Source organism: Anabas testudineus, chromosome 15 (genome assembly GCF_900324465.2).
Source record: "Anabas testudineus chromosome 15, fAnaTes1.2, whole genome shotgun sequence".
Taxonomy (NCBI): domain Eukaryota; kingdom Metazoa; phylum Chordata; class Actinopteri; order Anabantiformes; family Anabantidae; genus Anabas; species Anabas testudineus.
Genome location: NC_046624.1, coordinates 20039330 through 20061868, shown reverse-complemented (window position 1 = coordinate 20061868; position 22539 = coordinate 20039330). Strand labels below are relative to the sequence as shown.

General features: G+C 38.5%; 3 protein-coding genes across 3 annotated transcripts; all 3 read left to right on the top strand.

The window, feature by feature from the left end:
- Positions 1-4549: 4549 nt before the first annotated feature.
- On the top strand, positions 4550-6515 carry LOC113158437 (G-protein coupled receptor 4-like). Its single transcript, XM_026354345.1, has 3 exons — positions 4550-4675; positions 5649-5827; positions 5924-6515. The coding sequence occupies exons 1-3, from the start codon at positions 4550-4552 to the stop codon at positions 6465-6467; spliced, it is 849 nt and encodes a 282-aa protein (XP_026210130.1). The 3' UTR covers positions 6468-6515.
- Positions 6516-7948: 1433 nt separating this feature from the next.
- Positions 7949-9412, top strand: LOC113158436 (G-protein coupled receptor 4-like). Its single transcript, XM_026354344.1, has 4 exons — positions 7949-8176; positions 8599-8771; positions 8892-9236; positions 9343-9412. The coding sequence occupies exons 1-4, from the start codon at positions 7949-7951 to the stop codon at positions 9410-9412; spliced, it is 816 nt and encodes a 271-aa protein (XP_026210129.1).
- A 3873-nt stretch (positions 9413-13285) lies between these two features.
- Positions 13286-19311, top strand: LOC113158435 (mas-related G-protein coupled receptor member A4-like). Its single transcript, XM_033326367.1, has 4 exons — positions 13286-13356; positions 13470-13541; positions 14503-14613; positions 18366-19311. The coding sequence occupies exons 1-4, from the start codon at positions 13286-13288 to the stop codon at positions 18865-18867; spliced, it is 756 nt and encodes a 251-aa protein (XP_033182258.1). The 3' UTR covers positions 18868-19311.
- Positions 19312-22539: the final 3228 nt, after the last annotated feature.

Sequence of the window (22539 nt, the reverse complement as noted above, 5' to 3'; positions counted from 1 at the left end):
TTCAGATATTCTGCAGTGATCACTTCCTGATTGGATTCACCTGTTTCCTCAGTCATTCATTCAGCCCCTCGTCTCTTTACCTGTGTAGCTGCCCACATTTTGTCTTTAACCTTCCGTTTTTGCCCTCCCCTCTTCTAACTGTAAGTGACTGATGCATTTTGATTCTCTCATGTTTTCTAACAGTTGACAGTTCTATTGGCATTGAATAAAAAGTTTTGTTAATGGAAAAAGCTGCACTGAAAAAGAACCAACAGCCCTTCACAGCAGTTCCAACACTATTTTAAGTAACATCACATCACATCAAGTGCACAGCACATCACTTAATCTCAGTTTTAACCTCACGACTCTCACATCACAGTCTGTTTCATGCTGACCGTGTTTTTAACATTTGAGGGAAACCTGAGCACAGCTGCTAAGCTGATATGACTCGCATCGGGCAACTTGGGGTTCAGTACCTTTCCCAAAGACACTTATGCATGTGACATAAAGAGTCAGCCAGACAACTGCTCTACCTATTGAGCTACAGCCACCCAGTTAATAAGTAACTGAAATAACAGTGATAATAATTGTATAGGAATAAAGACTACTTTCTTAGTACTTTAATTCTAATATAGTTATTAATCTGCCTTGGTTTAAGTGTATTTTATATGGTCTTTGTGAGTGAATTCTTTGTGTGTGTGCTCAAAATGTGGTGACTGAAAGAAATATGAAACTCCTGCTGTCTCTGAGTACAATTATTAAGCAATGATAAGATAATGAGTAATTAACATGGGATTACTTGGTACATAATCAGAGAAATGGTCCACTTTACTTTGAGATACACAGAAAGATGCAGCCTGTTTATACTGTATTTAACACCAGAAGAGGTTTTCTAATAGCTAGGTGTTTGTAATATGTTTAATATGATCATGCTTTGTAAAATGTTCCAGTGACTCACTGAAGGAGTGTGAGATGTTTTGAACACTTGATCTTTAAAAAGGTCAATAACATGTCTAGTCTAGTGTGTGTTTTAGTGGAGATTTTCATACAGTAGAATTAAAGTGTCTATAAGCTCATCAGAAGTTCACATGTGACTGTTTAAACTGATGATTTAGGGGTGATGAGAAATTTGTGTGCAAATAAAATTAAGAACTGTACTTCCTGTTTTGTACTAAAAGTTCGCACCATCTCCTCTCACCCTGTAAAGCTTATCTTCATTAACCACAGCTCTAAACTTACAGATATATAATAAACTCAAACTGGCTGAGACAGGTCGGTTTAAGCCTCATTCTTTAGTTTATTTCAGTTCAGTGTTCTGAATGATGGGTGTAGTATAGTCAAAGAGAATGAGACTAGGAAAACAAAGTATGTAGATGAATCAAATGCTTACATTAGTTCTATTTGACCTGGTCATTAATTTTAAGGAAAGTGTAAGATGATGAGAACATGTTGTTGAAAACTACATAAACATGCATCACTCATCCTCATATCATTTTATGTAGAGTAAATGTTTTTAAAGCTTCAGTGAAATTGACCTAAATGTAAAAGTCATCTGCAAAACTACAGTCTTTACTTCAATAGTTAATAGAATGAATGATAAAGTGTGAACAACCACACTTCCCCTCCCTGCTTTCTTGCCTCTTTACTGTAAGGTGTCTTTGCAGAGAAAAATGCTATAGACTGTGGTACAGGAAGAACATTCAGACTGTGTTAATCCAGCTTTCACGGTGAGTTTTTACCACTTACTCTTATTATTCTAAGGACAATTCTATATGAAATTTATGAAATCATTTATAAAATGTCATTTTAATAGTGTGACTTTTAACATTATATGTATCCATATTTTCTTAAAGTTTAAAGAGGAAACTACTACAACTTCCAGATCCTTCTTAGTGTGACCAACAGTTCAGTTCAAATTAGCACAGAGACACAGAGAACATGAGCCAATAGTTGTTAAAAACACTGTTAACGCAAGATTTGACATCAGATTTTGCTAACTTACATTGCACCACAGAGGTTTTATGAAGTATTTTCAATTTCCCATTTTTATTGACCAACTTAAAATGTAAAACTGTAAATTTAAAGTTTGATCCCTGCAACACATTATCAGTCAAAATAAGACTTTTAATATTTGAGTAACATCATTCTGGATAATTCCAAAGTTAACAGTTATTGGTAACAGGTGAGGATCTAAAGATTAAATAGCACAAAAAGCACAGATAACCCTCCACTTTATGTCAAACCTCTAGAGAGACTTGTGAGTCAGTTAAAAAAAAAGCAACAAGTTTGGAAAGAAATTTGTTCTTTCAACATCTACAGCACACAGGAACATTTTAAAATAGGACTTCAGGGAAATAACAGTGTTTAAAGGCCGAGGGTGGAAACCACTTTTGAATGTGACCTTCAAACCTGAGAAACCATGTTTTACAAAACTGAAATGGCCTAAAATCACACAACAGCACAACAACTGCTGCAACAAAACATCCTGAAACTTTCCAATCTAAAAATTACAAGACAGCTGTGCAAGTTCTCATAAAAATCAGTGTAACAGGTTTGTAAATAGTTGGACATAATTATTTTCAGACAGCAAGGAAAGAAAGTTTTAAGAGGTTTATTAAAAGCCAACCAATAATAATAATAGAACAGGTGTAGGCAGCAGGCTATAGCCAGAGCTGGTACAGGGGATGGAGTTGGAGCGCCCTCTATTGGTCAGTGGAACTGATATCATTCAAGTAACCAGGTGAGTATTTAAGAGGAAGATGGTAACAGGTAAGTGTGATTGTCTTTCTTTATTTCCAGTATTAGATAAGTTGACTGGAGGGCTGGAGGCTGCAGGTGAGTATTGGTGAGCAGGTCGGAGGGTGAGGTGGAGCTTGAGCTTCTGGCTTCAAGAGTGGTCACTTCACAGAAACAGCACTTCTGACTGTTGTGGAATCCCTACGGGTGGCTAAAGCTGCAGGTAACTCTTCTATCCTTATTCTATTAGATCTATCTGCAGCCTTTGACACTGTGAACCATCAGATTCTCATGACTGCACTCTTAGACTTGGGCATCTCTGGATTAGCTCTAGCCTGGCTTCGGTCATACTTGTCCGAATGAACCTTTAAGGTATCCTGGCAGGGGCGTGTTTCAGACCCTCATAACCTCTCCAGCGGTGTACCGCAGGGCTCAGTCCTCGGTCCTCTTCTTTTTTCAATCTATACTTCTTCTCTAGGCTCTATCATCCATTCTCATGGCTTTTCTTATCACTGCTATGCGGATGACACACAGCTCTTCCTGTCCTTTCCGCCGGATGACTCAACTGTCTCGTCTCGCATCTCTGCCTGGATGAGAAAAAGACACCTTCAACTTAACATTCCCAAAACTGAACTTCTAGTCTTCCCTGCCAGACCTTCAACTCAACTCAACATTAGCATTAACATTAGATCTGCGGTGATTGTCCCTACTAAGTCAGCCAGAAACCTGGGGGTCATCATTGATGACCAGCTGACCTTAACAGAACATATCGCCACAGTCTCTAGGTCGTGTAGAAATGCCCTCCACAATATCAGAAAGATGAGACCCTACCTGACGGAGTACACAACCCAACTCATTGTACAGGTGTTGATCTTATCTTGTCTTGACTACTGTAATGCACTACTGATGGGTTTACCGGCATCCACGACCAAACCCCTCCAGATGATCCAAAATGCAGCCAACTCACTTGCAATCTTTAAAACACTGCTGAAAACAGAACTCTTCCGCATAAAAGTGTCTGCTAAATGACTAAATGTAAATGTAAATGTAAATGAGCTTCACCAGAATCCACAGGTTTCAGGTTAGTACACAAACTTTCTGCTCACAGGGCACAAGCTGACAACAGGCAGGTGGTGTCAGATACAAGAGGTAACTGGGAGACACTGTGCTGAGAGGTAAATGTAAAACAGACAAGAAAGAGAAGATGTTTCAAAGTTCAACAAAGAATCTTGAGTCTTCGAATAAGGAAATCTTTATTAACCACAACAAAAAGTCTCTCTTGATTCCTTTTTCCCAATCTGGAGTTTCAACAACAAATCTAAATCCACAATCCTATCAGAGTCACTCAGATAACAGGTCCAGAGCCAAACAGAGGTCATAGATCGAGGACTTACAGAGCCAAGAGATTAACCAGGTCTCTTAAAGGGTCACCTCAGCTGTTCTCACTTACCAGATTATTGGAATTCAAAAACTGCCAATAGACAAGAAGCAGCATGACACAGAACAGAGAACTGTCAAAATAAAAGTGAAGTAAAACTACAAACAAGATCAAACCAGGTCTCGCTGTGGAAAAGAGGGATGGTTGACAACAGTGAGAAAGGTGTTAACTCTTTTTTAAGAGCTCCATCACAAAAACTTGGGCGCGCCACTTAAATCAACATAGAAAACGTATAAACTCCCAGTAGATACTGGAACTCATATTCAGGAATGACAAAGCTAAAAAGGAAAGCTCTTTTATTTGATTACACTGTATTACAGCGATTTAACTGATCAATGTTAATTATTTTCTATTTTTAGCAACTGATCTCTCAAAAAACAGGTTTTATGCTGAAGAATGGAAGATTTGGACGTTTCCTACTGTGAAAGGTTTGAATCCATTGTGATGAATTGGGTGACACAGTTAATCATCAGTATCAGCCTGCCTTTGAATGGAGCAGCCATCTATGCTACCTGTTCTCAGGTGTGTACATAAAGTTTAGTGAAGGGTAAAGGGGAGTGGGCGTGGTGGTGGAATGGTTAGCATCCCTTTAGCATTCTTTCAATGGCACATTCTCACTGTGCTAGAGTAGCTTTACAGCTCAGTAATATTATTTTTTTCCTGCTCTTCCTTTCTCTCCATGTTGTCTATTTGAGTGCTCAGCACTCTCCTGCTGCATATAAACACCTCAATTTCACTCTCCAGTTGTTAGATGGTGTTTGTAATTTCCATGCTTCAGATCATCATTGTCTGCTGTTTAGTTTGAACTGTGCCTCACGCTCCATTGTCCTGATAACTTTATTTATTTATTTATCCATTTTTATGTTGCTCCTTTATTCTCGTGTTCTTTCTGTTGTTTTTGTATTAAATCTTTTGACGTACCTCACTAGTGTTTGTATTTGGGCCTGAAGCCTTAACGAATAAATCAGTAACTTTGGATTTTAGTTTGGCCACACTATCACACCTGTTAATGTTATTTTCTGCTTGTCTATGTGTTAAATGTTTCTCAGCCTTGTTGACACTGCTGCTGCTCTTCTGCAAACCCCCTATTCTTCATACACATATACAACTTAATGCTAGTGTTACTGTTAGTGTTGTATACTGTGCACATTTGGTAACTGTACTGAGTAAACCTGTAAGGTTGTCTGTACCTGGAAAAAGAAGCTAACATCTATGGGATCTGTCTGGGTAAATAAAAGGCACTAAAAGTGGTGAAAATGAGCTCTTGAACTTAAATTGTTGTGATATGAATCTAAAATGAATGGTAACTTCCTGGAAACTGCTAAAAGTGTGGGACGTATGTAGAGACGTAACCAAGATGATCTGAAGCTGTAATTAATGTAAAAAGAACATCTACAAAGTACTGAATTAAGGATCTGATTATATATGTAAGTGAAAGAACATTCTGAACATGTTAACAGCTGCTGTATTCATCTTTACGAATGTTTTCCTACAGGTGCCAAAGGATAATACTGCTCGAATCTACTTCATCAACCTTCTCATATCTGACCTCATTCAGCTTTACTCCTTAACTGCTCTGTTAATGTTCCAGAGGTTCGGTAGAATATTCATATTTATCTACATCTTTGGTGGGATGGTCAGTATTGGCTTCATGGTGTGCATCACCTTGGACAGGTAGTTGTCTGTAAACACACATCAGTGCAGCTCCTTCAGTGTCTGTGTGCTGTACAAGTCTCACACTCTCCAATATGTGCTGATCTTGTTTCACAGGTATCTGGTCCCCACCTGTCTGCGGTGTTCCTGCATCAGAAAAGCAATTCAAATTTCTGGAGTGGTCTGTTTTGTGGTCTGGTTTGTTCCTCTGTGCATTGTCACCCGCGTCTATCCTGTCATTGATTTTCCAGGCCCAGCCATAACTCTTATTGCCATCTTCCTCCTACTTCCCTATCCCCTGCTCATTTTCCTACTGTGTGGAACATTTAGAGCCCTGTGTACAGCCAGCAGTGTCCCTCCTCGTGAAAAACGCAGCATTGCGGCAAGTGTGGTACTGGTGCTGCTTATTTACTCACTGCTTTTGTTGCCCACTATTATTTTCTTACTGGGAAATGATCTGAGATATCCCCGTTATTTATGCGCATTTAAAAATGTACCTATGCTTAGTCCACTTGCAGACACACTCCTGTGTTTTTTCTTTAGAAAAGGGGCTGCAGATAAACCTTTAAAGTTTTTGTGTTGTTGCAAAAAAGAACGTAATGATATGAGCTCATCAGCAGTGAATGATGACGACAACATGCACGCAGAAAGTTCTGTGTAGGAAGAGAAGAGGAAAATTATAAAGACAGATGAGACAGAGGCCGTCAGTAACATGATTTCTGAAAAGATGATTAAAATGAAGTGTGAATTATACTGGAGGCTGGAAATGTTTGTCTGCACTTTCTCACAAAAGCAAAACAAATAAACTTACTGGTTGTGTGTTTTAATTTGTCATGTCATTTTGTTTTGTGTCACTTCCCCCTTTGTCATAACCAGTGTCTGTAGATTACATTTTTTTGTTTGTTCAAAAATATGCACTGGACAAAGTTTTTATTCATGTTTATTTTATTTCTCTATGAGTGTGTTCATTGCATGGAAATCCTTTTTAAAATGTATTTATAAACAAAATGAAGAATGAATTCTCCTTGACTTAGATTTTTGCTTGTTCCTCATTTGTACGTCACTTTGGATAAAAGCATCTGCCAAATGACTAAATGTAAATGAAGACATCTCAATTTCTGAATCATCCCTGACTAATGTACAAAATCTCTGTGAAGTTGTTTAACCTGTACTGTTGTCTTCAATATACATGCAAAGCTTCCCTCACATCTCCAATATGTGAACATCATTGTCCTTTAATCTTTAGATGAAGCTACTCAGCTGGTTCAGGTCCTGAGAAACCGTATGTGAATTTGACCGTTGTCTTCCAGCAATTTATTACAGTGTAAAAACACAGAGTCAACAAAATAAAAAGACTATATGTGATGCAAAAGATCCTTTAAATTAATTCAGTGTCACAGAAAATGAGCAAATGTCACCTTCATAATGAATCAATAAATTATAGTTCACCTGCTTTTAAATGTATTTGTTTTATAATTCAGTGGATAATTTAATACATCAAACACTAAATGTACAAATGTGAAAAAAGTAAGGAATAAAGAAATGCAAATACATATGTAAACTGTGAAAAGGTACTGATACAGTATAATCAACTACTTCATAACCCATGTAATTGCCTCCATTCTGGGGAAGTCAGAAAGTTTAAAGGTTCCACAGTGAGTACACAGTTGAACTGTACTATGCAAAAGAAACCACGTCTTTCCTGTTAATAGTGACTCATGTTCTTCTATTTTACATATTCATGTATGTTTACATTTTGTGTTGTTTCCTTGTGAGCAGGTTTAGAGGAACTTATCATATCATATCTTATCATATCTGGACTGGACACAGACGATCAAACATCTGAATTGAAGCTGGGAACTCGTTCAACTTTTAAAGGTAAATGTAAAAGAATGTTTTTCTCATAATCTGTGTGGTGATAATGTATTAAAATGAGAATCTTTGTGTTTAATTTATGTTCTAGTTCTGTTAGACATGCTGAATGTTCTACCATGTGTGTGATTCATGTACTAAACTATTAATTTACACTTTACTGTAGAGTTCTGTGATTGTGTAAAGAGCTGTAATGATCTCACTGCACAATGTTACCTAGATATATACAAATTTTAAATAATGCTCCCTTTCCAGATTTCACTCTAAAGAATGGCAGATGTCCATAGTAACAACTCATCACAAAATGAAACGTACAGCACCAACGACTACAACACCAGCGACTACAACACCAGCGACTACAGGATCTACAACATCTTCTGCTTTATCATTTACAAAAATAAAGAGACATATCACTTCATCAACTATGTGGTACCGAGCATAATCATCTCAGTCTGCCTTCCTCTGACCTTAATGGCCATCTATGCTTTGTTTTCTCTGGTGAGTAAATTATCACTGAGATTTATAGAAAGAAATGTATAAACCTTATGAACCTGCACTTGTTACATTCTCAATGTGAAATAAAATAATAAATACTACATTAAAGTAAGTAAAGCCGATATTATTATTAACAATATGAGCCTAATGTTAGTAACAAAGAACAACCAGATAAATAAATGACAATAATATGAATAAAAACACTGATTCTATCTGGGAGGGACACATTTCTGGATGGATGGACCTGGTCCTCTGTGGTCTGCAGAGACTTCATCAATAACTTTCATTTCCTACTCTAAAGTTGGAGTTTTTGACACATTCTGAGACACTTGCTGAACAGAACAGGATGATACATTTAGGAGGATTTGGAGATTACAGCATGTCTACAACTGCTTTCTTCACTTTGACCAATGATTTTCCTGCAGGTACAAAAGAATCATGTTGCTCCGATCTACGTCATCAACCTTCTCATTGCTGACCTCATTCAGCTCTGCTGCATGATTGTTCAAATGGTGGCTCACCCTGAATCCTCAATGATAATATACTACTATAGTCTGATGGCCAGTGTTTGCTTCATGGTGTGCATCTCCCTGGAAAGGTAACTGTCTGTATACCTAGACTGTGTGGAGCTCCTTCTGTGTCTGATGATGTTATTATTAGATAACTCTGTTGCGACCCTAATACCATCGTCTTCTGTATGTGTCTGTCTGTGTTACAGGTATTTAGTCATCGCTTGTCCACTGTGGTACCATAAAAGACATACAATAAACACCTCTCTGGTGGTTTGTGTTCTGGCCTGGACCTTTCCTCTTGTCTGTTTCCTCCTGTTCTCTTTCAGAAGGAAGGTTACTCTTACTGTCTTTGGTGTCTTCCTCCTCCTTCCGTTTCCCCTGCTTATATTCTTCCTGGTTGGGACCATTAAAGCCTTGTCTGCTGCCATCAGTATCCACACTAATGAAAAATGTCAAATTGTGGGACTTCTGGTTCTGGTGCTGCTCATTTATATGGTGCTATTCCTGCCTGGCATCATCTGGTTCCTAATTGAACATGAAATTGTTCTTATGTTGGGTTGTGTGACTTTCATTTCTTTTAGGTTCAGTCCTCTTGCTGATTTATTTATGTATATTTTCCTGAGGAAACAATTTTTTTTCCTGTCTGTGTTGTTTCAGTAAGGACAGAACTAGTCAGACGTCCAGCAGTGAGAATGATGGAAACACTCACACAGTCACCTCAGTGTAGTCAGAAGAGAAAAGAGGAGAAGACAGAACAGTCAGAAAAGACAGAGACAAGCTACTGTCTGATCGAAAATAGATAACAGGAAGTATTAGTTTAATTACATTGTTGAGTTTGTTTGTCCAGGTAAAGTTTTATCTTTGCTTCATAAAAGATCATTTTGTTTAACCTTTTAGTCAGAAGTTGATCATGACTATTTGACTCTATCTTAATCAGATATTACTTATCACCAGTGTGTGACTGTAGCACCACTCCTCCTTCCTCTTCCTCTTCTAGAGATGTGCTCCCCCTTTGCAGGTTGTTCACTTAAGTCATTTGTTAATTATTCACATAGAGGATTTTAACCCTACTAGCTTTTTTTTATGTCAATAGTACAAGTAGCAGACACAACAAACAGGAACATTAGTTTGTTTCAGGAGTGTCTTGACTGTGGGGGTATTATTGTGGCTTTAGCTCACGTGGAGCACATGTTGCATTTGTCGCAGACTTAATTTAAACTGTCTTTACAACTACATGAGTCATTTTTCTTTCTTAAAATAAAAACAGGCAACTTAAACAATATATCAACCTTTTAATATATGATAATTAAAATGATGTAACATATTTATGCAAGACCATTCAATCACTATAAAACACAATTCATACCAGATTCACCTGAACTAACAAGTAAGTGAGCAGTTGTCAACCTTGACCCACATGTTAAACATCCTGCGACAGGTGGAATTGATTTCACACTGACTGATTATTATAATGTTAAGGAGACTGGGTTTTTTAAAGTTAATGAGTTAATGTTGAATTACTTTGGTTTGTTTTTTTAGGTATTTCTATGAAGTGAACAGAGTTTGCTGTGATAAGAGTCAGTTGTGTAATAGTGATGTGTTGACACAGAGATACAGAGAAAAAGTGTGATAGAAGATTGTACATTTAGATATGTGTTTGCTTGTTGCTCTGTTTTATGTCCTTATTCCTGCTGGTTGAGACAGTGTGTGAACAGTTCATTAACAGCAGTAAAAGTTTTATTTCAATGGCTTCAGTTTGGTTTTAGAGCGCATGATATCACCAGGTTATCATTCCACCACATCACCCAGCAGTTTAGAAGTCTCTCTGTTTTATTCTAAAGCAGCTTCAGACTCACTGGTCAAATAAACTCCTGTTTCCAGTAACTTAAACAATCTGAAAGATTAAGACATTCCAGTCCACCTTACACCTGGAAACTGTTCTTGCCTTTATGTCATCTCACCTTCATTACTGTAACACACTGTTTATTTATTTGTCTTTGTTGTTATTATTCTCCTCCACATGGAAATTAATGGAAAGCTCCATCCTCTTTTTTTCTGTTTGAAGCTGACCCATGAATGTACTCGTTGTCTTCCTTCAGGCTGTATTTTACACCATGGAAGACTTACATTTACATGCAGCTACATTTAGTTTGATGATTCTGAAAAAGCCATAAATGCAGAAACCACACAAACAGTGTGCACTATTGGTTCATAGCATGACTGCCACACTACCTCTTCCTCTTTACTTCTTTACCACATTGTTGCAGACAGTTTGTTTTGATGCCCCAAATCAACAATATTGATCTATTTTAACAAGGAATCCCTCTGTGTTTAAGGTACCTGTTCCTTGGGTAATTACTTTCAATACTAGCCAAATAAATAGTTCTTGTTGTAGTACCATCATTTTAGTATCTTTGATAGCATGTAGCTCAGTTGGTGGAGCAGTCATCTATAAACCTGCAAAATATTAGTAGTGGTGCTGCAAAAAAGCATCATGCAGATGAGACACAGACAACATAGTCTTTGTACAAAGGGCACCCTCCTCAGTGTAACACCCTGAGAGAGTACACCGAGGGAGTTCCTTGGTCTTTTATTTATAGTCATGTGATATAAGAATGTACACAGTGTGAGTGGGTGTGATGATGTGTGTGTGTGTATGTCTGTGTGTGTGTGTGAACCGGGCTATTCCGGTCCTGGGGTCCGTCAGTTATGTGTTATGGGTGAAGGCTGTGTATAAACCAAAACAATGATAGCATGAGTACAGAGTGTGACAATATGATTAGCTGTTTCACAGTTTTCTCTTAACATTCCCTCCTGTTTGTCATACTCTGTTATATCATCAGAATGCAATCACTTCATGAGATTTTCAATTACATCGTCATTCGTCAGAGTGTTCATTAAAGTATCGCAGTCCAGTTCAGTTTGTCATGGGGTCAGAGGTTACTAGCACATGACCCCTGTTGGAACACAGATCCTCAGCATCTGGTTCTTTCCTGGTCCTGGTCCTCTTCTGCTTCTGGGTCTTGTTGCATCAAGGCCATGTATGTATGCACAGGCATTGCTATCATTCTATTCACCATTCAAACTCAAATTTTAGTTGTCACATACACAGTCATACACAGTACGATATGCAGTGAAATGCTTAGGCGACTGCACGTGACCTTAAAAAAATAAGACCATTTAAGGCTGTTTATAGGAGATAAATATACTAAAGAAATAGAAGTAGATTTAACTGATTAAGAATAAACAACAAAATATCTGTACAAGAATACAAGTTGAGGTAGTTTTAACTAAGAAAATATCTGTACAAGAATAAAAACAATAACTCTACAGTACAAATGTACAATATCAGAAAAGTATGAGAAAAATAGAATAGAGAAGACAATATAAGAAAATAATACATAATAAAACTTGGGTATACCTAGGTGAACAATGTATAAAAATATAGAATTTGGAGTTTTGTGTGGGAAGGAGTGTAGTATAAATATAATAAATATAAATAGAATTAGAAATGTCCAGGGGGTGTGCAAGTATGCTGTAAAGTGCTCATACTTAAAGTGGCTTGTGCATAATGGAAAAATAGTAAGTAAGAAAGGTGTGCAGTGACCACTAGGGTCGATGATTGTCCCAAATGTCTAGTGCAAGAAGCATGATACATGAGTGTGTGAAGTGAAGTGGGTCAGTGCAATGTGGTGTGCTGGTTGAGAGTCCGTATCGCTTGTGGGAAGAAGCTCCTCCTCAGCCTCTCTGTGTTGGCCTTAGGGAGCGGAATCGCTTTCCTGACCTCAACAGAGAGAACAGTCCAGACGGTTCTCATGATGCCAGACTCCTACAGAGTACGTACAGGGTGGGTCTTTAGGTTGTTGAACCTATCCACGTTGTTTTCTTCACTAGCCCTTGGTGCCAGGAGGTCCCTCCTGTTGTCCCCACTGTAGGGCCCTAATGACCTCTACAGGACGGTGGACTGCCCCAAAGGGTATCCTAGACTTTTCACTGTGTGTCCTCTTAGAATTTTAATTTTAATTTGTAGTGTAGAAATGGGTATGTTACTGTTACCATCCCTCCTGTTGAGACATGGGTCAACCCATGGCTCACTAATGCTGCTGCACTGTGTAGGGATTTCGGTAGTACCAGTTTGTTATTAATCATGTACACATTGTCTTTCAACATTGCCCCCCGTTTTTATCCAAGTTTTGACTTCTGCCAGAGTTGCTGCTTGTTGTTCTTCTCTCAGTATGTCAACAGTGTTCGCAGCTGTGTACAGGAGTTGTTGTTGTGCTGGCATGTCCTTCCTTGCCGCAACTTGGCGGCGCTATCTGCGAAATTGTTCCCATGTGTTATGTCTGAGTTATCAGTCTGGTGAGCTGCACACTTACACAGTGCCAGTTGGTTTGGAAGTTGAACGGCTTCTAACAATTCTTCTAAAATATGTGCATGTGTCAGCAGCTTGCCTGCTGAGGTTTTAAGCCTCTGTTTTTCCATATTTTAGCAAAGTGGTGTACTGCTCCAAATGCATACTGACTATCAGTATAGATATTGAGTTATCAATTTCAGCAACTGGGTCGCCCCCCCCACACTCGACGTCTAGTGTCCAATAGTAATGTGGCTCGCCTGGCCCATGCAGAACCGCCTCGTCAGTCACTGGGACACATCTCATTCCATTGTCTGTGGGTACAACTCTTTTTGACGGGATACTTTAGCTTTTCTGTCAGGTTGATGACGAGGGGGAGTTCTTCGGCTGCCTGCTCTGGTCATTTTCGTCTTTGTTGTGCTTTTCGTTTTAGGCTTCTCTACTCCTCCTTCCGCTGTCTCTGCACCGGCGGCCTTTCCGGGGACTGGAGTTTTTGCTTCGTGTCGTACTTGTGTTTCATCTTCCTCCTGCACCATATGGGCTTGCCTCATTTTTTCTTTCTTCGTCTTTTCCTTTTCTCTTCTTTTCACTTCTCTCGCCTTGCTCTGTTCTAACCATTTGTCTGACAATTTATACTCAGCTCGTTTTTTCTTTCTCTTTTCTTCATTCACTTTCATCATCTCCAACTTCAACTTTGACTGTAATTCCAACACATCTTCCACTTTTAACTTCCCACTGAAACCGTGTCTCTTCCTCCATTTCTTCTGACTCACTCGTCCTGCCCCCACACATCGAGTCTCCATGTACTTTTCATCACCTTCCAATGTGGACACAGCTTTTCCCTTGCTCTGTGTTTTCCCCATTTCTAGTCTGGGTGTCGCACTCGTGATAAGAAATGTCGCTCTTTTACGTACTAATGCAAGTCTTGTTATTTATTTATACTTTACTGTACTTATTCACTTAATTTATTTTTTAAAAATATTATTAATTTATTTTCATTTTATCTGGAGAAATACTTATTTCACGTATTTTCCACCGGTATCTTTGTATTTTACGATGTATGATAATATTTACCACTACTGGGTCCGGTGAGAGAGTTCTCTGACATTCAAGCTCTCCAGCAGGACAATAACACGCCCTTCTACACCAACTAATATGGTGCGGTGTTATTTTTATGGACTGAGTCCGACCTTGATGCTTTTGAGCGTCAGTACTTCGTCTCTCACAGGTAAAATAACAATCGAATCAGGGCGCAAACCTCTCCTAAAGGTTTCAAAATGCTGGCCTGATCACTCCACGCACACATATAACATTCACACCTCTGTGGATCCAATAGGACTCTGACTGGCCCTCCTGGGATTCTGACTGATCCCTTAGACCGGCTCTGACTGGCCGTTTCACTGGTACCTTTTTTCTTAACACATTCACACCGGTCTTTACGTGTAGTATCTCACCTTCTGATCCAGGTTCACCCAAACACGGGTCCGAATCCGATGCACTGTAGTGGCGGCACTTCCGATCCGCTACCCACCGGCCAGAGGCGAATTTACGCCTCAGGTCTTTCAACCCCCTCTAAGGTGGATTGGCTGTCGACAGACTTCGGTGTAGAACTTCAGTGTCGCCAAAACAGTCACGGATCCGGCTCGAAGGACCAGAGAAATGTCAGGAGATTGTCACCTATGATGAGTTTGTCACCTATGATGATTTCACTCCTTGCTAAGAAACCCTGCAATCAGACAGATGAGACACAGACAGCGTAGTCTTTGTACAAAGGGCACCCTTCTCAGTGTAACACCCTGAGAGAGTACACCGAGGGAGTTCCTTGGTCTTTTATTTTTGGTCATGTGATATAAGAATGTACACAGTGTGAGTGGGTGTGATGATGTGTGTGTGTGTATGTCTGTGTGTGTGTGAACCGGGCTATTCCGGTCCTGGGGTCCGTCAGTTATGTGTTATGGGTGAAGGCTGTGTATAAACCAAAACAATGATAGCATGAGTACAGAGTGTGACAATATGATTAGCTGTTTCACAGTTTTCTCTTAACACAAAGTTAAATTAATGTAATGTGCACTTTCATTAAAATCCCAGATGAAGAACTTCAGTAGTCATGAACAACTCCTGCTCTTGCATAGTTAACTGCATGAATACCACTCACACTATAAAGAAACAACTTCCCTCTCCTGCTGACGTTTCACGTTACTGAGGCTTTGCAGCTATAAAAGCAGAAGATTCTGGACAGGATGAACATTCAGATTGTGATCCTCCAGCTTTTAAAGGTAAGGTGTCGCATTACGTCCATCATTTTAAGGACAATCTTGATAGTAATAATAATAGATGTTAAGGTATTGATGCATGCTGCACCATAGGAACCAGGAATACAAATACATATATCAGCTCCACTCTTTCGGTCAGTGGTAAATAGTATACATTAACCTGGATATTTAATGGAATAGTAAGTCTACTAGTTAAGTCTACTAATTCTCTTTCAGCTTTTCCCATCAGGGGTCGCCACAGCGGTTCATCCTTTTTCACCTCACTCTATCATGAACATCTTCTACCCTAACACTAGCCAACCTCATGTCCTCTGTTATAACATCCATATATCTCCTCTTTGGTCGTCCTCTTGTCCTCCTGCCTGGCAGCTCCATCTCCAACATCCTTCTACCAATATAATTCACCTCTTCACCTCTTTTCCACACTCTCCATCACACTGAACTGTTGACCCCAAGTACTTAAACTCCTGCACCTTCTTCACCTCAGCCCCCTGTAACCTAACGCTTCTACCTTGATCCCTCTCGTTCAGACACATGTATTCTGTCTTACTACGACTGACCTTCATGCCTCTTCTTTCCAGAGCAAACCTCTCCAGCTGTTCCTCCACCTGCTCTCTACTATCACTGCAAATCACAATGTCATCCGCAAACACCGACCAACAGCCTTTCCACTCTTCATCCTTTTCAGACCCTTCCTAACCTCATCCTTTCCAATCTCTGCTATTTCCTGCTCCATAACATCCACATCTTCCTCCCTTCTTTCCCTGTCATTTTCCTCATTCATCATTGAAACTTTGAGGCTTCAAACAAAGCAGATACAGCAACATCTTGTGGTTCATAAAAGTTAAAGCAGCTTGAAAAGACTGAACTTTACTGACACTGACTTTGATTCATTATCATGTGTGATAAAAGTCCCTGAAGCCTTTGTGTTGTCACCAATAAATCTGTAATACTAATAATTGATGTAATCCTGTGCGATTTGTGATAGTAACATATTTAAAGGTTAAAATAAAGTTGGTTTGTTTAAGGAAACACATCGGTTTTATCTGGACTGTAAATATCAGTCATATTAATTATGTGTCCCTAGGATTCAAAATATTGGAAATAAATATTAAAGCAATGGACTATATGATGCACCACAAATAAAAGCAATAACATACATGCAACACCCTTAAAAGTTCCTTTAAACTGATTCAGTGTCACAGAAAATGAGCAAATGTCAAATCATTCACTGGTTCCTCCAGCTTTTAAATGTAAGGTTTGTTTAATACATCAAAATGTAAATGTAGAATATTAATACCGTAAATACCCACGGGGAAAGAACGTAAATAATATGCAAACTGTGATCATCTGTAACATTTTAATACAGTTCAACTAGTCTAACTTGGGTTTCTGTTTTTCTATCTTTTCCCTTAAATACAAATAGTACTCAAACAAATAAAGTATCTGACTAATTTATATAAAAACATGTAAAAAGACAGGAGGAGGAATAGAAACAAACAGAAAAACTGGATCATAGTAGATTTTTTTATAATATTTCCTCAGAGTGACAACAAGAAAATAAGTTTCATGTACTGTGGTAACAGAAGTATTGATGATCATCAAGAAAATCATCAAGTAACAACTGAATGATGCAGAATCTATGTGACCTTGTGCAGAGGTCATCAGGAGAGTGGATCCTTAAACAGAGGTCTGTTCAGTAAATGTTTTCTGTACAATGTAAAACACCCTTATAGAACAAATGTGCAGCCTTATTACAAACATATATTTTCACATGTGGCTGAGATGAAGCTCAGTCGAAGACTTCACTGAGATTAAAAACAAGATTTAGAGAATAAAAAACACAGACCAACTCCAAATAAATGAAACTTCAGATCAGCTGTCGTTCCTTCTGACTGAGACTCTCCCTGATTAAATGTTGTCTCTCTTCCTCAGAAGAATCAGGAACCTGTTGCATGTTTCATTCGTGGTAATTGTTCTAAAGTATAAATCACCTGCACACAGTTACAGAAATGAATGAACAACCTGTGTGGACAGAATCCTGCAGTGAATCAGCTGTTTTCATCTCTTATTGTGTTTATTTCTGTTGTGCATGTGGTTTTATTGATTTGACCTGTTCACCTGCATTAACTCCTCCTTCCTTCCTTCCTTCCTTCCTTCAGTAAAGTGAACACACCTGAGGATAATTAACGACCAATAGTGTGAAGAGTGAACAGGTATTTGGAGATTTAAGGACCGGAGCAGAGTGAGCTCTGGTTCTCTCTGTATCTCTCTAACTGACCATACTGGACCCGATGAGTTGACCTTGGACCAGGAAGCGACGGTAGAAGAAGTTGAAGGAGCGAATCGGAGGAGGAGACGATGATGGAGAGTAGAACCCCCTGAGAGAAATGCAGTGCAGAAAGGAGGGACAGGAGAGAGGACACCAGGAGAGAGGATCAGGCCAGATTCACCCCACAGACACAGAAGTGGGAAAGTTGATTTGAGTGCATTTCCACTGAATATACACTCAAATCATCTGATGTTCTTTGAATATGTCCGTTTTATGACTCGACACTGTAACTACAGCACAAGTTCTGTCAGATCTTGGATCCTAAATCCTCCTGTACAGACATGAGTAAATTCAGGGTATCTCCTCATTAAACCCACTCTTTAAATCCCTAATTTCCTTTTCATTCTTACTCCTCTGTACTCCCAAACCTACAACTGGACTCTTCAACCTCTCTAGTGGAATCATAGACCAAATGACAGTCAGACAAAAACCCTCTTCAAGACGTTCATGTCTCTTGTTGTTTCATCTCCCATTCTTTCAAAACTCTCCTTACTCATGCCCCTTCTTACCCAACAGTCCTCTAAAACCTTTTTGTGCAATCTTTTTTTAATCTTTTGTCAAGATTAAAGACACAAACGGGAAACATTCATTTTGAAATGTCACTGTAATCACATTAGTTTTATTATTGAAAGTTATTGTCTGTTCTTGCATCTGATCACTTTACAGTTGTAAACTATCATTCTGATGTCATTTAAAATCATCTGTGTTTCTCTCTTGTATACAGATATTGTGTCCTTGCCTGCCCTCTGTGGTACCGCTTCAGAAGAACAATCAAGATCTCTCTGGTGGTCTGTGTCACGGTGTGGGCCCTTCCTCTTATCATTATCATCGCTGACATTTACTGGGGAGGTCCAATGGTCACAGAAACAACCTTTGCCGTCTTTGTCCTTCTTCCTTATCCCCTGCTCCTGTTCTCCCTGGGTGGGACCATGAAAGCTCTGTCTGTAACCAGCAGTGTCTCCACTGAAGAAAAACGACGTATCGTGGCCCTTTTGGTCTTAGTGCTTCTTATTTACACTGTGCTTTTTCTTCCCACTGCTATTTGGTGCTTACACGGAACAGTTAGAAATACATTAGCTTATCTGTCTTTGGTTACTATTAAGTTCAGTCCTCTTGCAGATTTGTTTATGTACGTGTTCCTCAGGAAAGGAGCTGTGGACAATCTCTTGGCCTCTCTGTGTTGTTGCAGAATGGTCAGCACTGATACCAGTAGATCCACAGGATGACCTTTTTGACTAGCTTAGCTTTTTACTCTTCAGGCAGTTGGTTTTAGTTGCTTTTCATGCTGTATGTTTCTAAACATCAGCAGTTTCAGTTTTTCATTTGTCCACTCATGATGTAACGTCTACTCACTGTTAAGCAGCTCTGGATGTCCTCGTTTTGGAGATGCTTTGGACAAGGCGTGGACAACAGCATCTTTTATTTGCTCGCTGGGACGTGGACGAGAAGGAATTTCCTTCCAGAGCTCCTGTGCTCTGGTCTGTCACTAAATACAACCTGTTTGTGTGAGGAAAAACATTTTACACTGTATGTGGGACACAGCTGAGCTGCACCTGTACGGAAACCCTCCAGAACAATACATAGACCTTCACACCCTTAACTGCAAGTGGTGAAACAAGTACTCAGCCACGTCCATCTCTTATCTACAGTATACTGATGATCCTGTGAAGTCGTGAGGCTTGAGACAGTGTTTTATGGGCTGAGAAAAACAGAACTGTGTTCAGTGTTGGGATGTTGTTTGATACATGGTTATGTGTTGCAGTATATGAAAGAAATTGTTAAATCATTATTGTCTGTAGCATTTTAAGTTGTTGTACTATTTAGAACAAATGTAATTTTAATTGATTATTGTAATTTGTATGACAATCAATGAAAAATATTTTTAAGATTAAAGTTTTATACCTTATTCATTTAGAACTCCCACTAATATCGTTGACCCATCTTTATTCACATACTTTCCTTTCACAGCTTCATAAGTTTCATAAAGTGTCGTTGTACCACTGGCTGGAACTAGAACAATGTGTCATAATGAAATTAAAACTGTTGAGTAACAGTGTGTGTGAAGACTGTCGACCTACAGTAGATGTCAGTATGGTTATTTCTCAACTTCATGTAGTCACTGCAGCCAAGCATCACATCATTTCCCAGTACAGTCAATGACAGTATGACTCACTTTATTTCATGTAGAAATTATTTGGAAGTGAAATTCCAGGTTGAGTAGAAGTGAAGAAGGAGAAATGTGGATGTTTAGGAGAGATTTTAAGATAACAGACTATGACACTGCTCCAATTCCCAGATCTCTGTTTGAGAGGCTCTACAGTAAATTTCATAGTTGTGAAATTCAGTTCCACATAACATTTAAATGGTGATTCTATATTAATGTTGTATTTTTATTCATCTTACAGTTTGTCTGATGTTTTTCCTCACACATTTATGTAATATGGGGCCAAAACAGTCGACACGTCTGAATATAAATACAACTCCACCGCACTCTGACTTCAAATATGAACATGTAGTGGAATCATCACCTTCCTAAAAGATTCAACCTAAAAAACACTATCACAGTTCCACAGTTGCCCCCTCTGTGACAATGTTATGACTGATTCATAAATGCACTTCACTTCAGTGAATTTCAAATTCAAATAATATCCTGAGCAAAATAAAAACAGACATTTTGAGGCAATAAAGGGAGAAAGAAAAACAACTACAGCTGACCTTTGTTTGATTCACTGGCATTTTGTCAGCATAGGTTGATTAAGAAGCACTACCATGTAAAATCTTAAAGGAAAACTTTCTTCTTAGAAAACATTGTAAACTTCTGTCCTTAATTTGTTTTAGGAAAGCTGCAAGATTAAAGTGCAACAACAACAAAAAAAGAGGAAGTTATGGTTTAGTATCTTGTATAAAAAATCTGCTGCTGAAGCATGAGGCAGCAGCTGTTGGTGTCCAGTAGAGACGGAGACACATTAAACAGTTAATGTGAGCTGATGGTTTGAGACATTTTTGTTTTTGTTTGAATTTTGTCTGGAATTTGCAATAGAATCTCTAATTCCTCATAGAAACTTGTTTCAGTCTGAAAAAACAAAACATTACAACTCTCTTTCCCTCAGTAAATGTGTTTCATCACAACGTAATCATAAGGTTACAGAAACAAAGTCATGTTTGCACTTTAGGAACACAGGAATGCTATTTTCAGGAGACATAGTGAAAGTATTGAACGTAATTTACACAGTATACAGTAATAAATTAAGAATATTACTGAGTGTTTTGTGTTTTAATAGAGATTTGACTCAGAGTAATTGAATCTACTAAAAGGTTTAAAAGCTGCCTTTTGAATCATCTCAAGAGAAAAATATGGAACATTTAAAGAGCTGAGAATAAAATTAGTGTGAGACAAGAAGACACAATTTCTCACAAGTTACATTTTAACATAAGAAATAAATTTAAACTTTTAAGTTTTAAGTCTGTCTGGAAGAAAGAATCTAGAAAGCTCCTCCTCTGGACCACTCTGCTACAACTTTCCTGACATCACTTGTAGGCATGATGAAACTTAGCATTTCATGGTTAACATTCTCAAACTGTGCAGAAAACCACTTCTCTTTCTAAGAAGCACGGCAGCCAAGCACAAATATACTGTAAATGACTTAATGTCCTTCTGAGTATAGGATCAATTCCATCCTCCTGGCTGGACGCAGGTAAAATTTAAACACAATATTATGCTCAGAAATTAGATTAAACATCAGGATTATGCCCCGCTCTCTGTTCCACAGAGAAAATTCCTGGTTAAGCAGGTGGAGGAGGAGAACTGTCACAGCCTTTAAAGATGAGTAACAAAGACAGAAGCACTGAAAACTCAGATTCCCTGATTTCTGTCATCAAGATACGATTCGGTTTCATTCTGCTGTGTCGTTCTTTCTCCACCTTGTCGTGCTTCTAAGAGGATCCACACATACAAAGCAATCAGGCAATAAAATACAATAAAATTTTGAAAAAGGAAACATCTGCAATGTGATATCTGTGCAGCACGACTTCAGTCACCCACTCGATTCTTCTCACATATTTTTAATGTTTTGATTATGTATTTATTACTTGTTTTGTTTCTCTTATTTTTGTTCAGTCAAGAGTTTCCTGCAGAAAAGTACAGAGAGGAGGAGAAAACACAAAGTTAATAACATGCAATGGTGGCATTCAACTTTGTGTTTGATTAACTTAATCATCGGTTAATCTTAAATGTAACAACAGTTACACAAGATGTCATGTCAAGTATTTAGTGCCTCATAGACTCAAATCAAGCTTTTTCATATAGTTCAATCCATAAGTCATTTGTTCATTAGTTCTGTTGAATCTGATCTGTTGTTCTCATCTGTTGTGCAAATACTAAACAGACAGCTCAGTGCAGAACTTCATAAATTCCACTTTAGTTACATGAGTTCCTTCTGAGGAAGGCAGTCACCCATAGAACCACTTTGTCTCCTGCATGTTGTCCCATTACTGCGGTCTGTGTGTTTGTTGAGGTGAAAGCAGAGATCAGAACAACGCAGTAGGTTGAGTTCCTCCAGGTTTTAAAGGGGAGACTTGTTTATTTCTGTTGTTCTATGGATGATCTAATTTATAAAATTGGTAAATATATTTCTATTAACGTTAAATGTATTACTGAATTCAACTAGGAATGTAACTGAATATGTAAACTGTGAGCAGCTGACAGCTCAGGACTGTGGTTGAACTAATAGACTGTAGTCAAAGCAGTGACATTTACTTTCAGTTTCTCTCACACTGTTCCATTAAATAATCCATTAATCAATTTATGAGTTTATGATTTTAGATTATAGTTAAGTGTGTTTTACTTTTGTGTGTCACAGTATAATGATTGATATAAAAGAAATAAAGATATGCAGCAT

Excerpts from the sequence above, each read along its gene's own strand:
- LOC113158436 (XM_026354344.1), top strand. The coding sequence starts at position 7,949 with ATGGCAGATGTCCATAGTAACAACTCATCACAAAATGAAACGTACAGC. Across the intron at positions 8,772-8,891 it reads GTGTGCATCTCCCTGGAAAG|GTATTTAGTCATCGCTTGTC; the intron begins GTAACTGTCTGT and ends TCTGTGTTACAG. Across the intron at positions 9,237-9,342 it reads GAACATGAAATTGTTCTTAT|TAAGGACAGAACTAGTCAGA; the intron begins GTTGGGTTGTGT and ends GTGTTGTTTCAG.
- LOC113158435 (XM_033326367.1), top strand. The coding sequence starts at position 13,286 with ATGTGGCTCGCCTGGCCCATGCAGAACCGCCTCGTCAGTCACTGGGAC. Across the intron at positions 13,542-14,502 it reads TGGAGTTTTTGCTTCGTGTC|GTTCACCCAAACACGGGTCC; the intron begins GTACTTGTGTTT and ends CTTCTGATCCAG. Across the intron at positions 14,614-18,365 it reads GTCTTTCAACCCCCTCTAAG|ATATTGTGTCCTTGCCTGCC; the intron begins GTGGATTGGCTG and ends TCTTGTATACAG.
- LOC113158437 (XM_026354345.1), top strand. The coding sequence starts at position 4,550 with ATGGAAGATTTGGACGTTTCCTACTGTGAAAGGTTTGAATCCATTGTG. Across the intron at positions 4,676-5,648 it reads TCTATGCTACCTGTTCTCAG|GTGCCAAAGGATAATACTGC; the intron begins GTGTGTACATAA and ends GTTTTCCTACAG. Across the intron at positions 5,828-5,923 it reads GTGTGCATCACCTTGGACAG|GTATCTGGTCCCCACCTGTC; the intron begins GTAGTTGTCTGT and ends CTTGTTTCACAG.